At 35.3% G+C, this 16,330-nt stretch overlaps 1 protein-coding gene across 5 annotated transcripts in view; it reads left to right on the top strand.

Moving 5' to 3' along the window:
• C1GALT1 (core 1 synthase, glycoprotein-N-acetylgalactosamine 3-beta-galactosyltransferase 1) overlaps window positions 1–16,330 on the top strand; it is a 33,877-nt gene that overhangs the window by 14,420 nt on the left and 3,127 nt on the right. For all 5 annotated transcript variants that reach the window (XM_059396805.1, XM_059396808.1, XM_059396809.1 and 2 more), the window contains 2 exons: window positions 8,267–8,503; window positions 12,078–12,745. In XM_059396805.1, coding sequence (XP_059252788.1) covers window positions 8,267–8,503; window positions 12,078–12,745 — 905 coding nt within the window. The remainder of the gene's footprint in view (window positions 1–8,266; window positions 8,504–12,077; window positions 12,746–16,330) is intronic.

Below are 16,330 nucleotides of genomic sequence, written 5' to 3'. Positions count from 1 at the left end.
ATTTTACATTGTGGTCTTATGGAGAAGGCTTCTTTCCCTTAGACCTCATGAACCAAATTTTGCTAGCTTCAAACTTTTCTTGTATACTCACTTACCTCTCTCAGCCTTCACTGAATCAAAGAGTTAGGACCTTGCTTTAGATTAGGCTTTCGCTTAAGGGAATGTTGTGGCTGGTTTGACATTCTATCTGAACTACTAAAGTACTCTCCAAATTAGCAATATCAAAATCAGCTATTTTGGTTTATTATTATTTGTGAGTTGACTGGGGTAACACTTTTAGTTTCTTATAAGGACTTTGCATTTACAACTTGGCTGTTTGGCACAAGAAGCCTAGTTTTTGGCCTGTCTTGGCTTTCAAACATGCTTTCCTCCCTAAGCTTAATCATTTCTAGCTTTTCATTTAAAGTGAGAGACATGTGATTCTTCCTTTCACTTGAACATGAAGAGCCCATTGTAGAGTTACTGATTGACTTAATTTCAATATTCTTGTGTCTCAGGGAATAGGGAGGTCTTAGGAGAGGGAGAAAGAGGAATGGCCAATCGGTGGAGCAGACAGAACACACACAACATTTATCGATTAAGTTTGCCATCTTATATGTCTGCAGTTTGTGACACCCCAAACTATTATAATAGTAGCACCAAAGATCAGCAGTTAGAGTTCACTGTAAAAAATATAGCAATGAAGAAGTTTGAAATATCCTGAGAACCGCCAAAATGTGACACAGAGAAATGAAGTGACATGGTGTTGGAAAAGTAGTGCTGATAGACTTACTGGACAAAGAGTTACTACAGACCTTCAATTTGTAAAAAAACAACAACAAAAAACTAGTATCTGCAAAGCACAGTAAAGGAAAGCACAGTGAAAATAAAGTATGCCTATATAAAAATTATGTTTTTTGAAAGATTTAAGTATTTTATCCAAGAAAAGCCTAGACCTTTTTGAAGTCTGGCTCTTTGACAACATTCTTTATTTCCTTTGTTTTTATTTATTCATTTAGTTTTTATACCTTGAATCAGCTTTGATAATTTGCTTTTTTAGAGAAATGTGTTTCATTTAGGTTTTTGTGTTTAATAGCTGTTATATAAAATGTTCTTTTGGATTACTTTTAATTTTATCTGTGAATGTGGATGTAGTTTAAATCCGAATCGGAACAAACCCACTGTAAAAAGACATTTGTGAACTAATTGAGGCAATTTGATTATAGAAGACAGGAAAATTTGATTATACCCTTGGATTGGATGAGTCCAAAGAATTATTTTTAATTTTTTTAGGCACTGATAATTCTGTTAGACATTTGATTATGGCTTTTTATTTCATTAATCTTAATTATTTTTCTATTTTGAATTTTATTGATTTCTGTTATTTCATTCATTGTGCTTGCTTTAGGCTTATTTTGCCCTTTTTCTTGGTTTTTGAAGTGGGAACTTGAGTTAATTGGAGACTTTTTCTCTTTTCTAACGTAAGCATTTAGTGCTGTAAGTTTTCTTGAGAACTGCTTTAGTTGTGTCCCTCTCTTTTTAAACTCTTTCATCACTTTTTTGTGTCCCTGTGTAATTAACAACACTGTAAATTCCACAAGGGCAGGGAAAGATATTTTATTTTAGCTTTTCCCAGTGTTTAGCACAGTGCCATATAATTGTAATGAATTTTGAACTTTAAAACTTGCATGTAGTATCTCAGCAGCTTAGCTCGATAATCTGGAACTGTAGGGGAACCTGGGTGGCTCAGTGGGTTAAAGCCTCTGCCTTCCGCTCTGGTGATGTTCCCAGGGTCCTGGGATCGAGCCCCACATCGGCCTCTCTGCTCAGCGGGGAGCCTGCTCCCTCCTCTCTCTCTTCGCCTGCCTCTCCGTCTACTTGTTATCTCTGTCTGTCAAATAAATAAATAAAATTAAAAAAAAAATCTGGAACTGTAAAGAAACAAAATTAGTAGGAATATTCTCAAAGAGAATATTGCAAATAAAATTTTATTTTATATAATAGAATTTTATTTAGCTTAGAAATGTATTGAAAAGGAGGTATGGATTAAGTGTTTAGGAATAAGCCTTTTTAATATAAAGAAACATTTGAATTCTTATTAGGAAGAGTACTGTAGGAGAGCAGAGGCATGAAAATTTAGTCTGGAAACAGTTCTGATCTCTCTGCATTCTTTTCACAGTCTTAGATCCCATGGACTTTTCATTTTTTATATCTTTACATCTCAATATTTGTCAATAGAGCAAAACCGTTTTTTTTTTTTCTTGAATCTGCTCGTAACAATGTCTTCTTATCTTCCATTTAAAGGTAATTTTAGAAAAAAAATGAATTAACCAAAAGGTAATTTTAGAAAGGGCAAAAGATGTAGAAAGTTGATGGGTTACTATACATGCAAGTGTGATATAACAGGAAAAAAACCTATAAACTTTAAGTGAAATGTGAGTTAGAATCCCAGTTTACCATGTTGACTGTGTGGTTCAGGTCAATTTAATTTCTCTGAAACTCAGCTTCCTCATTTGTAATATAGAGATACTACTGTCAGGTTTTACAGTTGTGAAGATCAGAGAAAACAGAAGTTTTAAACACAATGCCTCATATAGTATATTTGTAAGCATTTATACACTGTATCACTATATAAAATTACTCAGTTTTGTAAGGAAAGTCTTTTAGGGAAAAAACCATCAAAAATCACCTTAATATAGCTTGAAATACATGTTGAATATGTAAAGCAGTGAATGAATAGTATAATACAGAAAAAATTTCGAATAGTAGACTGACATCTCTGGCAGGAGTACCAAAATTTAAAAACAACGAAAAACGAACACTGAAAGCCTCAGATTTTAGGGACTTTTATTGTGAATTCCATTGACTCCCTAGAAGCCTAAAAATTGGAGGAAGACATGATCTCATGTTTAAAGGGTATTAAAGTCTTATTCAGAGGATATTAGTGACTAGTGGCTTGACTAAAAACAAAGCATAAAAGAAGTGGAACATATATCTATAAGGATAAAAGATCAATCTGCCCTCAGACTTTTCTGGCACCCATGTGAGAGGACCCATGTGAGAGGATCAATATTTACAGAGTTTTTACTTGGTCAAGTTGTGCTTCATATATAAAGACAGTAGTAGACGGTCTCAAGCCTGCAAGAATTTAGAATATAGCAGCAATGAGCACTATTACAAAAATTACTTGCTGAAATTCAGCCAAAAACATGACATTAATGAAGAACTCACATATAAAGGAGCTGTAATGAAAGGACTATTAATGAGCTTATAATCCAAATTAATACATGCCCAGGATTAAGCAGTCATGGGAATTACAGTATAATTTATAGAATGTAAACTGCAAAATTTACAGAATAAAAATTGTTCACAAAAGTTGTGTGGGGGAGAGTATATATGTTCTGATTTCCACATTTCCATAACAAGAAATTAATAGGAACTATCTAAAATTTTAAAAGGTAGTTTTAAAAAAGGGCCTACTCTATTGCTATATATTTTTCATAGTCTTTTTCTTGTCTTTTTTGAAGGCTCATTTAGAAGAGAGGAGTCATATTATAAATGTTTAGCTGACTTGCAGAGTTCATTTAGATTCATTTCATTTCCCTTTTTTCTTATACATTCAAGTAAATCTAACTTAATATGTTAAATCCTTAAAATAGCATGACTAACATTCATTCTGAAAAACTATACATGCAAGTGTATATGTAAAATGGCTAGGAATCTGACTTCTTGAATCATATTGCTAGTGTGACCCTGGGAAGGTTACTTACCTTTTTGTGAGTTTGCCTGTAAAATGAGATTGATAGTCCCACATTTATTGCTTACAGTTAATTCACATAAAGCTCTTGATACAGGGCTCAACTGGTAGCCACAGTTATCCCTCCTTCCATCTCTTGTTTACAAAGATGTTATTCATTGTTTCTGAGTGGTGGGATTTGGGGTGATTTTTATCTTTTTCACATTGTTCTATATTGCTTGATTCCTTTTTTACAATGAATAACACAAAGCTGTCCCTTAAAAAATAAAATAAAAATTACAAATTTTCGTTGTCCCAGCACTTCTTTTGCAACTAAAATCTCAATTATGGAGCCTGAAAATCTGTATTTTTATATTTCATTTTATGAAATTTTGAAAATTTTTGAAAATCTTTATTTTTAAAATGCTCCTCAAATGATTCTGATTTTATATCGGGTTTGGAAAACATTTAATATTGAGACCTTTCCTCCACTTAATTTTAATTAATATATTAGAAGCCCCCAGAATGTGCAACTTAGTCATACAGTTCTCCAATCTGATCTACTTTAGCACTCTTGTAAAGCCTCTGCATTTGGCTCAGGTCATGATACCAGGGTCCTGGGATTGAGCTCCAGAGCCCCACATCGGGCTCTCTGCTCAGCAGGGAGCCTGCTTCCTCCTCTCTCTCTGCCTGCCTCTCTGCCTACTTGTGATCTCTGTCTGTCAAATAAATAAAATCTTAAAAAAAAAAATCTGAAGAGTTGAGGATGCTGATTTTTGCCAAAACTCAGAGTAAGATTTGGGGCGCATTGTGCCCATATGAGATGGCTGTTTTATACCAGGAACAAGAAAGAAAAGTCAGAGTAAACGGAAATTTAATCATAAGGCAAGAGTCTTTGAAATTGGAAGGTGATTAGGTAAAAGCAATAGGGATAAGCCAGCACATGTTGGTTGATAATGCTCTGGAGGAGGAGGGTGAGGGGATGGTAGCCATCCAACAGCATCACAAGATATTTCTTAACTAAAAACAAGTTGTTTTAACATCAGGAAGTCAGTTTTCTTCCACTCACCCCAGAACAGGTGTGTTGCTAAAAAAGTGCCACCTCAGCTAAGAAAACCATAAAATGTCACTGGTTTCCTACAAACACTAAAGCCTCCAGGCTGCAGAAGTAGACTTGTTCTGAAACTCAATGTCTTAGAAAATGGTGGGGTAGCAGGTTAGTTTTCATAGTTACCGGAGCTGGATCACTGCTCACTTGATAGTCACTGTCTTGTAGTCCTTCCCTTTCTCAGTCATCGTGCTTTCTGCGACTATTGCTTTCTCCTCTAATACCAGGAGTAGTAGAGTCTGTAGCAGTGGAGAATTCATTTGGACTGTGCCCTTCTGAGACTGTGAAGTGATTGTATCTGGTACTAAGGTGAGGAAAGTCACAGCAAGAAGAAAATACAGTACAAAAAGAAGATAAGTGTGCTAGAAGGCAGACTGTCAGAGAATCAGAAGATGTGGGAAATTACTTGCAATGTAGCTCCTAGATGATATCTCAGTTTAAGTGTCTGCTAATATTACCGTAATAGCCTCCCTTCAGGTTTATTGCTTCAGTCTTATTCTGTTAATCTTTTTACATTTACCAGAAGAAAATTGGTGTTATGTTACCTTTCATTCACTTCTCTTGGCTTCATGTTTGCAGTTTATGGGATTTTCAAATTACCTCTATTGTGGGTAAATTCTTAATAATATACATTGTTATTTTAAAGAATTCCAGATACTCAAATAGTTCTCTTCAGCTTTTTTTTCTTATGTTATGATTAGACATTTCTATACATTACTCAGTGCTCATCACAGTAAGTGTATTCTTTATATCCTTTATCTGTTTCACCCATCCCCCACTGACTCCTTCTGCCAACCACCAATTCTCTGTATTTAAGACTCTGTTTCTTGTCTCTTTTTTCTGTTTGCTTGTTTTGTTTCTTAAGTTACACATATGGGTGAAACCATATGGTATTTGTCTTTCTCTGAGTTACTTCACTTAGCATTATAACCTCTAGATCTACAGATCTACCCATGTTTTTGGAAAGTTCTCATTCTTTTTTATGACTGAGTAATATTCCTCTGTGTGTGCTTGTGTGTGTGTGTCTCCCACATTTTTATCCATTCATGTATGAATGGATACTTGGGTTGCTTTCATATCTTGGCTGTTGTAAATAATGTTGCAACATACATAGGGGTGCACATATCTTTTAGTATTCGTGTTTTTTATTTTCTTCAGATAAATATCCAGTAGTGGAATTACTGGATCATATAGTAATTCTACTTTTAATTCCTTGAGGACCCTCCATACTGTTTTCCACAATGGCTGCCCCAACAGGTTCCTTTTTCTCACATATCCTCGCCAACACTTGTTATTTATTTCTTGCCTTTTTGATTCTGGTCATTCTGACAGGGATGAGGTGATATCTCATTGTGGTTTTGACTTGCATTTCCCTGATGATTAATGATGTTTAGCATCTTATCATGTATCTGTAGACTATTTATATGTCTTTGGAAACATATCTCTTTAGGTCCTCTGCCCATTTTTAACCAGATTATATGGGGTTTTTTGATGTGGAGTCGTACCAAGTTATTTCTGTATTTCAGATATTAAAAACTCTTTATCAGATTATATCATTTGCAAATGATCTTCAGGGTCTTTAGTGTTTCAAAAGAATCACTTAAGCCAGGAGGGATACTTTCCCTGCGATTACAGATTATACCTTTTGGGAGTAAGGATTTCACTAAAAACCAATCTAAATGGGTAAAAGATGACACAACAAAGGAGAATTTGAGACCCCCTGTCAGGGAAAATAGCAACAAGACTGGGTAATCTTATTTCTGCTTTTCCTCTGGATAATTTTATAGGGGAGTTCAGTGGGACATACATGCTCTTCACCCATGAAGGCCCACCCTTCTGAACCTTAGAATGTAAGTTAAGATAGAGCAAAGGAAGTAAGTAAACAGGTGCCCACCAGTTTCATGTGGGTAATTTACATTCCCATATCACTGAGCAACTTTGCTAATAACACTCTTTCCTTTACTTCAGCTTCCCCCTGGGGTCGTCCTTCTCAAACTTGAAGAGGGCCTGAGATCTGAGATATAAGATGAGCATGGTGTAGTTCCATAGCATGACAGTTTTACTTAGAGATTTGAGGATAAATATATTTTCATTAAATAGACATATATTAAACATGTATTAAAAGAGATAAGTGAAAGGTCACATGATGGGTTTTTTCTATAAATTTTTTACTCTAGCAAATATTAATACAAAAAAGTACATGAATAAAAAATGTAGAGCTTGGTGAATGTCAGGAAAGTTAACTATGTTAAACCACTAATTTATTCTGACAATTGCTTACTTCCTTTTTTCCATCCTTTTGCTCCTAAGTTTCTAATATATTTAATGTCTGTCTCCTATAAGCAACATGTAGTTAGGTTTATTTTTTCTCTAGTCTGGTTGGCAATCTTTATCTTTTAATTAGAGTTTTCAGTCTTTTACATTAACATCATTGGTGATATATTTACATTAAAATCAATCATATTACCATTTGTTTTCTGTTTATTTCATCTATTCTTTATCCACTGCTCTTTTTTCCTTATCTTGTTTTTGATTATCTTACTCATATTTTCTGTTTTAGTTATATATTTGTTTACTGTTTATTTTAATGATTATACTAGCAATTACATTACACATCATTAGTCTTTTAAAGTCTAGCATTAGTATTTTTCACCACATCTGGACAACAAAATGATTTTGGAACACAACTCTATGTGTCCTCCTCATGATTTTTGTACCGCTTATGTCATTTGTTTTAATGATAATAGTAATAATACCTTGTGGGATATTATGTCATACATATTAATTTATATGTAATATGTACCATGTAATATAAAAAAGAAAAAAGGTAAATTTAAGTATTTTGACAGCAAAAAAGAAAAAAAAAATGATGGCAAGCAGGCTTGGGTTCACAAAGGATCCTGGTGGGAAATTTTTTTTTTTTTTTTTTTTACTCTATTTACCCATGCCCCACCGTAACAATGATTTTCTAACTTCTTACTCATCTGTTTTATTGAACTGTCCACAGGGTGTGTTTTAGCTGCAACTAAGAGGATGAAAGTTTTAAATTCTCTCAGAAATGTTCTTTTAGGGGAGTCTGGGTGGCTCAGTGGGTTAAGCTGCTTCCTTCGGCTCAGGTCATGATCTCAGGGTCCTGTGATCAAGCCCCGCTTCGGCTCTTTGCTCAGCAGGGAGCCTGCTTCCTCCTCTCTCTCTGCCTGCCTCTCTGCCTACTTGTGATCTCTGCCTCAAGTGTCTGTCAAATAAATAAATAAAATAAAATCTTAAAAAAAAAAAGAAATGTTCTTTTATATGGAAGGAAGTTAGATTTCCCATATGGTTAAAAGTAATCAACTTTTTTTGTGTGTGTTTTTTGTATGTTTTTTTTAAGTTACCAAGTTTTTTACTCATGATATGTATATTGCTTTCTAATTTATAACATCCTACTAATTTTTTTCTTACAGAAATACACTTTCGGGAAATGGCCTCTAAATCTTGGCTGAATTTTTTAACCTTCCTTTGTGGATCAGCAATTGGATTTGTTTTATGTTCTCAGCTATTTAGTATTTTGTTGGGAGAACAGGGTGATACCCAGCCTGATATTCTTCATAATGATCCGCATGCTAGGCATGCAGATGATAATGGACAAAATCATCTAGAAGGACAGATGAACTTCAATGCAGATTCTAGCCAACATAAAGGTATGGTTCACTTTATTAAGAAATAAACAAACCGTATTTTTCAGTCTGTGTAAGTGTTATGAGAATTGGAAAAAGCTATGGGAATTTTGTTATATTTTTTTATTAAAATGAGCTTAATTCCCAATATTTAATGACCTTGCTTGTTTGCCTCAGGAAGGAAATTGCTAACACCCAGATTTATTTAGGGAATAAGATGTTAATTTTGAATTTATTTTAAAATAGAGACAGTTCCGAAAATGTAACTTGGGGGAAGGCAAAACTTTTCAGATTAGATTTTTAAAAATTATTTATTTAGTCGGATTTATTTTTCATGGTTTATGTGTTTTTAGTGTTTTTGCTATTGTTTTGGTCTTAGTTTTTGCTTAGTCTTGTTCTAGAGAAACTCAAAAGGTATATATAAATCCCAATTTATATATATTTTTTCAACTTATTTTTCTATTAGTAACTAATAATAACTAATCTTTTCACCTTTTAAGAGGCATAAAAAACTAGGGAGGTAGAAACTAAGGCTGTGCTATAATGACTTCATTTTCTCTTACCTTATACCTGTTACCTAGCTCTATACCTGATGTTCTCAATTGTGTCCTCTAGGAGCCAACATTTAAAATGGTTTTCTCCAAGTTTCTGTCCCTTGGCTATTTCGTTGTATGTGTGATATCATCAATTCCCATAATTTTGATTTCATCTCCTCTTTATTGTCTTTATCTTAGCCCAGTTCCCAACATTGTGGAAAAAAAAAATTAAAGTGATTCAAAGATATCTGCAAATGTGATTTATTTGATGATAAAGACTATAGCAGCTTGGAAACAATTGGAACTCTGGGTTACAGAATTGCTTCTTTTATCTTTTGGTAGTAAATTACTTCTTTCTGACCTCTCAAGAAGAGGCTGAGGGATGAAGTGTACCACATACATCCTGGTTGAGTTGCATGAACTAGCAAGCATGTGCATACTGTTACAAATTATGTCATGTTATGTTTAAGTGTTTATATAACTAATCCAGTTCTGAGTAAGTGCTCTGTATTCTTATCAAGAGCAGCCTGATCATTGGACACTTGCTCTGTAGCCTTGCCCTGGATTGTTAAAGGGCTGGTTGGCACATGCTTCTCTGCTAGTAGGCTATATCAAGTCAGTATAAGCACATATATTAGGTACCTGCTTGTCCGGCTTGATGCCCCACATCTGTTTAAGCTGGAGATTATAAAGTCATGGTAGGTGTTTTCCTTCACTTACCAATCAATCCCATTTATCATAAGTTCAAGCATTCTACTTCTTTACCATTTTTCAGATTTCCTCTCTCAGTTCATTTCCCCTAGTTGAGGCCTTCAGTTATACCCACGTACCGGCATTCAACCAAACTTCACCATACCTTTTGTCCTTTCTTATTATGAGCATTTACTCATTTAAAGACCTCTATTTTCTGCATTATCTCTGTTTTCCCTGATTTTGCATTATCTCCCCTTCTCTGTTCCCGCCAAGTTCCCATTCCACACTCTGTAGGATTTATCAGCCACTGCTTTCTTTTTCTGCAGCACATTGAACCCTTTTACATACCTCTATTATAGTATCTCTCTTAGAATGTGTCAAGTGCTGGTTTGTGTACCAAGGTCCACTCTGAGACTGAGTTCTTCTGTAGCAGGACATATGGTGTACTCACCTTTTCATCTCTTGTGCCAGCATATGCCTACAACAAAGTAATTAATCAGTGAATAATTACAAAATGAGAAACAATATTCACCAGATCCCAGCACTGGGGAGAAGGTTGTCTTGTTCAAAGTGAAACATTGAGAATTCCTGCATCTAACATTTTCCCTGTGCATCCAGTATTTAGTTTATCTGTAGCCAAAAGATTGGGCTCCTGAAGTATATGAAATGTGAATGTTCTCTGTCTGAAGGGTGATTCTGTTTTTGAATTGTGAATTACTGATTTTTCAGGGGGGTGTGAGAATATTTTGGAAAATTCCATGCCCAAACCTCACCCAACCTTGTATTAGCTCTCTATTAGTGGACTAGAAATTTATGTCTCCAGTTGTTAATTTTTCATAGGACAAAGCTTTTGTAACTCACTGGTTGACCTTAACTTTAAGGATATGCTTCCTTGGGATTCTGCCTAGAACATTACTATAAAAAGTGTGGTTTTGCAGACTTATGCTGGTCCACACCTACATAGGTATTGAAATTGGGACTGTGCAGTTAGAAACTTTCAGGGTAATTTAACAAAGTAATTTTGCCTAAATCCAAAACTAAGAATTAGAATTTGTATTTTATATTTCTTTTACTAATTTTTCTAGTAATTCATTTTTAGCACATTTATAAAAAGTATAGGTCTCTAACTATTGAAAATAAGAATTGATCCTTCACCAAGCAATGATCTAGGATCTTAAAATTGAACTCTTCCTTTAAACCAGTGGTACTCAGTATATGATCCTGGTCTGACAATCTGAATTGTTTATTACCAGTCTGCACCCAGATAAGGAGATGGCACCAGGATGTAACTTACTTAAGCTCACTGCTTAGTTAAGTGGACTTTCTTGGAAATATAGCAAGACTTCCCTGATGAAAGAAGTAATATGGTGTTTTATATTCTGGCATGGCTCCCTATTTCTTTACAGAGGAGTACTTTGAAAAGCACTGCTCTAGACAGTCTTGGAAATACTACTGTTACCTGTTCTGTTCTGTTTCCAACTGATGGATTTGCATTTTGGAATATCAAAGTAATCTCAACTCAGCATTAACCCCTCTTTTTCAAACTGGGGTCATCATGAAAGCCTTTTTTAAAATTCTTTTTTTTTTTTTTTTAAGATTTTGTTTATTTATTTGACAGAGATCACAAGGCAGAGAGGCAGGCAGAGCGAGAGGAAGGGAGGCAGGCTCCCTGCCAAGCAGAGAACCCAACACAGGGCTCAATCCCAGGACCCTGGGGCCATGACCATGACCTGAGCCAAAGGCAGAGGCTTAACCCACTGAGCTGCCCAGACACCCCATGAAAGCCTTTTTTAAAGCCACCTTAGGGTGCTTGTATAAATTCCTAACAGTGAACTCTGGTGGAGTGCAAAATGAACTGTTTCTTCAGCAGCATGTCTTTCCTGTCCTGCAGAAGTTTATTTAGAGCTGCAAGAAATTCCTGTCAGTGTTCTGTTGAGAACCCTTTGTAGAATGAAGTGAAAAGCAGAGACTAATACGAGCTTCATATGTATACCAATCTCCAAGACAACTTGTTAAAATGCAGATTCAAATTGAATAGGTCTGGGGTGGGGCCTGAGATGCCGCATTTCCTACAAGCTCCCAAGTGATGTTGATCCTGTTTGGTCAACCACAGTTCAAATAGTAAGATTTTAAGTCATAGTGGCAATTCTTTTTACTGCAATGGATAAGACTGACATGAAACCAGTAAATCAGAATGTCAGTTCATGTTAGGTTGAGTTTTTGCTTTCTTTCAGTTAAATCACTAATGGTAGAAAGATAAATAAATAGAAGGGGGGTTTTGAAATTGTTGAAGAAAATTTTTCATCAATATAATTTATTTGAATTTTACATCTATGCAAATACAACTCTAAAACTTCTTTGTTTAATAGATGAGAACACAGACATCGCTGAAAACCTCTATCAGAAGGTTAAAATTCTTTGCTGGGTTATGACAGGGCCTCAAAATCTAGAGAAAAAGGCCAAACACGTCAAAGCTACATGGGCCCAACGTTGTAATAAAGTATTGTTTATGAGTTCAGAAGAAGATAAAGACTTCCCTGCGGTGGGATTAAAAACCAGAGAAGGCAGAGACCAACTATACTGGAAAACAATTAAAGCTTTTCAGTATGTTCATGACCATTATTTAGAAGATGCTGATTGGTTTATGAAAGCAGATGATGATACATATGTTATCCTGGAAAATTTGAGATGGCTTCTCTCAAAATACAACCCTGAAGAACCCATTTACTTTGGGAGAAGATTTAAGCCCTATGTAAAGCAGGGCTACATGAGTGGAGGAGCCGGATATGTTCTGAGCAAAGAAGCCTTGAAGAGATTTGTTGATGCATTTAAAACAGACAAATGTACACATAGTTCCTCCATCGAAGACTTAGCATTGGGCAGATGCATGGAAATTATAAATGTAGAAGCGGGAGATTCCAGAGATACCATTGGAAAAGAAACTTTTCATCCCTTTGTACCAGAACACCACTTAATCAGGGGTTATCTACCTAGAACCTTCTGGTACTGGAATTATAACTATTATCCTCCTGTAGAGGTAAGTTTAGAAATTTTATTACTGTATAAATACTTAGACTGGTTTTTGTTTATTTAAAAACTTCTTTAGCATCGATAACTAAGAATCCTCTTTACTCCTTTTATATAGAGTGGTAATGTATAACAAAATAGATGAGAACATGAGTATCAGCAGTAGTAATTCAGTAAATATTGCTACTATTACCTAGTGTTTATTGCCTGTGTCAGGCATTAAAAATACAACAGTAAATATGGCCAAGCTCCAGTTCTTGTGAACCTTATAATAGTATATTATGAACCTTACATTCTGGATATGGAGACATTCAGTAAACAGGTAGACTAGTAAAGATAAAATATGATTTTAGGTTGTGATAAGTGCCCTAGAGTAAAATAAGGCCAAGTGAGGGGATAGAGAATGAGTGGAGTGGGGCACCCCAGTTTTGATGATTAAGGAAGATGTCTCTGAAAGGTGACTTCTGAACAGAAATCTGAATGAGGTTAGAGAGCAGGCTATGTGGAGAGCCTTCTGGGCTTCAGGAATGATGTGTGAAAAGACTTTGAGGTTTAGAATTCTAGGCTTCTAGAATTCAAGTCTTTGCCTACTTAATAGTTAATTGACCTTGGATGGACAGAATTTGCCCAATTTCTGAGCCCGATTTGCCTGATTTGTAAAATGGACTGGATCTACCTGTTTGATTCAGTTGTGATTAGAATATAGTACAGTGCCTGTCACACTGTAAGCATAAGAAGCCTTAGCTCTAATTTGATAACATAGTCATCATTCCTGAGGATTTTATCTAAAATACATTATTTTATTAAATTCCTCAGCTAAATGTTTAAGAAAAATTAGTATCTTGTACCCACCAACTAGCTTTACCATATATTAATCTTTTCTGGTTTTTGGTGTTTTTTTTTTTTTTTTTTTAAAGATTTTATTTATTTATTTGACAGACAGGGATCACAAGTAGGCAGAGAGGCAGGCAGAGAGAGAGGGGGAAGCAAGCTCCCTGCTGAGCAGAGAGCCTGATGCGGGCCTCAACCCCAGGACCCCGGGATCATGACCTAAGTTGAAGGCAGAGCTTTAACCCACTTAGCCACCCAGGCACCCCTACCATATATTAATCTCTAGCCATATTTGCTTCCTTTTGTAAAAGAAAAAGGTATAGATACAATTGAGGCCTGTGTACCCTCCCCAACCAAGTTTTCTTATATCCTTCCTCAGTGTTAACCACTATCATGAATTTAGTATTTGTCATTACCGTGTGTGTTTGTATCTTTTTTCCTACATGTTTGTGTATCCATAAATAATATGTAGTATTGTTCTGTAGGTTTTTAAATAAATGGACTTATTCCATATATATCCTTGAACATTTGCCCTTTTAATACATTAAGATTTATCCACATTAATGTATGTATGTGCTTCATTAATTTTTAGGCTTCTGTATAATCTAACATGAGCATCTGTAATTTATCAGTTCCCCTACTGATACACATTTAGTAGGTTGTTTCCAGTTCATCACTGTTATGAGTATTGCAGCAGTGAGCGACTGACTGAAGGACATCAGGAGTCATGAAACCTAGCTTTTAGATTCAGATCTGTTATTGATTAATAATGCATGTAGGCAAGTCATTAGTACTCTATGCCTTCTTTTTTTCTGGCCCTAACATACAAATAATACACTCATGCTAGCATTCTCATCTTCATAAGCCAGTGTTTGCAAATCATTATCTAGGACAGTGGTTCTCAACTGTGGACTTTTTGCCTCCTAGAGGACATTTGGCAAAATCTAGAGACATTTTTTTGTTAATTGGGAGACTGGCACTGGGTGGAGGTTGTTACTAGCATCTAGTGGATAGAATTCCTCAAGATTGTAATCCCACTAGATGCTAACCATCTCACAATGCACAGGACGGCTTCCCACAATAAAGAGTTATCTGGCCTAAAATGTCGGTAACACTGAGGTTAAAAAACATTGACCTAGAACTTTTGATCCAATATTTAGACACTGAGCTTTAAAAGGAAATGTTGAAGCACATCACAACGGCTTCTGATATCAATCACCAGTATGTTCTTGGTACTTACTCAGGCATAATAATTCCTTACAGTAATTCTGCGTTTAATAGATGACAAAACTGAGGCTCAGAAAATTCAAGTAATTTGTCCTGATAAATATTCTAGGCAATTTACAAACCATGCTGATTATTAACTCTTGTGATTTCTATCATGGGTTTCCTTCCCCTCCATGATTAATGTGATATGTGTCCCAGAGGGTTGGGGGTTGAAATGAGGGATGTTACAATAAATATTCTGCTGTTGGGATAAAATTGCACTTTAATAAATAAACAGTTTAAAGTTCAGTTCTATGTAATGTGTCCATTTAAAACCTTATGCTAGGATTTTATTGCTCTTGTGGATGCAACAATTTCCTAGACTGTAAAACAGATGTATTCCTAAGTCTACTTTGTGATAGTCTATTTTTGTTTTGTTCTCATGAGGTACTACTCTGAAATTTTTTAAAATGATTTTATTTATTTATTAGACTGCACAAGCTGAGGGGAGCACCAGAGGGAGAGGGAGAAGCAGACTCTCCGCTGAGCAGGGAGCGCAGTGCGGGGCTCGACTCTAGAACTCTGGGGTCATGACCAGAGCCAAAAGCAGAGTAACAGACTAAGCTACCCAGGCACCCCTGAATTTTTTTTTTTATGTAAACTTTTCTTAGTATAATCTGACCATTCCTAGATTACTTGAGCCCTTCCCTTCTTAATGCTGTACATTCCCATATAAAAATATATCTAAACTTAAGAACATTACAGATACATATAACAAAGACACCTAAATGCATGTAAGGTTTTAATAAGAGTATCTGCTACAGACAGTAATAGCAAAGGGACATCATAATTCTCACTATTTTGTAACCAGTAAAATACCCTTCTTTCCTTTAAGAGTGCTACTGCCCACAATTCCCACCTACAGATAGGTGTACCTAACAGTATACTTTATATGAACAAAATAAATATTTCTTTGATACATCAGATTGTGGTAGTTTTTAAAATGGTTGCAAGAATTATGTTCTTTCTATAAAAATTTATTCAGTTATATTGAAGACAATAAAATAGACTTGGAAGAACCAAAATTGACCGAGCTTCCTAATTACTGCTTCTTCTCTCCCAGGAGTGTTCGATACAAACACATGTGAAATCCAACTTCTATTATTACTCATCCATCATTTAATAAATTTTCTTCTCCATAAGTGAGTTACTATTTTCAGAGTTATCCTAAATCTCCTACATATACTTTTGCTTTGTAGTGATCACTGAAAACACAGTGTGGAAAATGTTTATTTTAGCAAGTCAATGTGTGAGATATACAGCTGATCAGAGACTTAGGTTCTTAAGTTGGGTTTAGAACTTAATCTTCATGCATTTCCCCTTTCACACCACCTTCTTACTTCCCTAAAAGTGATTTATTCCCTAGGACTAAAAGTCTCTTCCCTGGAAATAAACTTTTCACCAGAGAATTTGTAATCAGTCTTCATACAGAGGATTTAAAATAGTGTATATGTGTGTAACAGTCTATATGTAATAGTGTATATACATACACATGCAC

The sequence above is a fragment of the Mustela nigripes genome, chromosome 4 (genome assembly GCF_022355385.1).
Source record: "Mustela nigripes isolate SB6536 chromosome 4, MUSNIG.SB6536, whole genome shotgun sequence".
Lineage (NCBI taxonomy): Eukaryota > Metazoa > Chordata > Mammalia > Carnivora > Mustelidae > Mustela > Mustela nigripes.
Note: the sequence above shows the minus strand (reverse complement) of the source record. Positions and strands in the feature narration are given on the sequence as shown.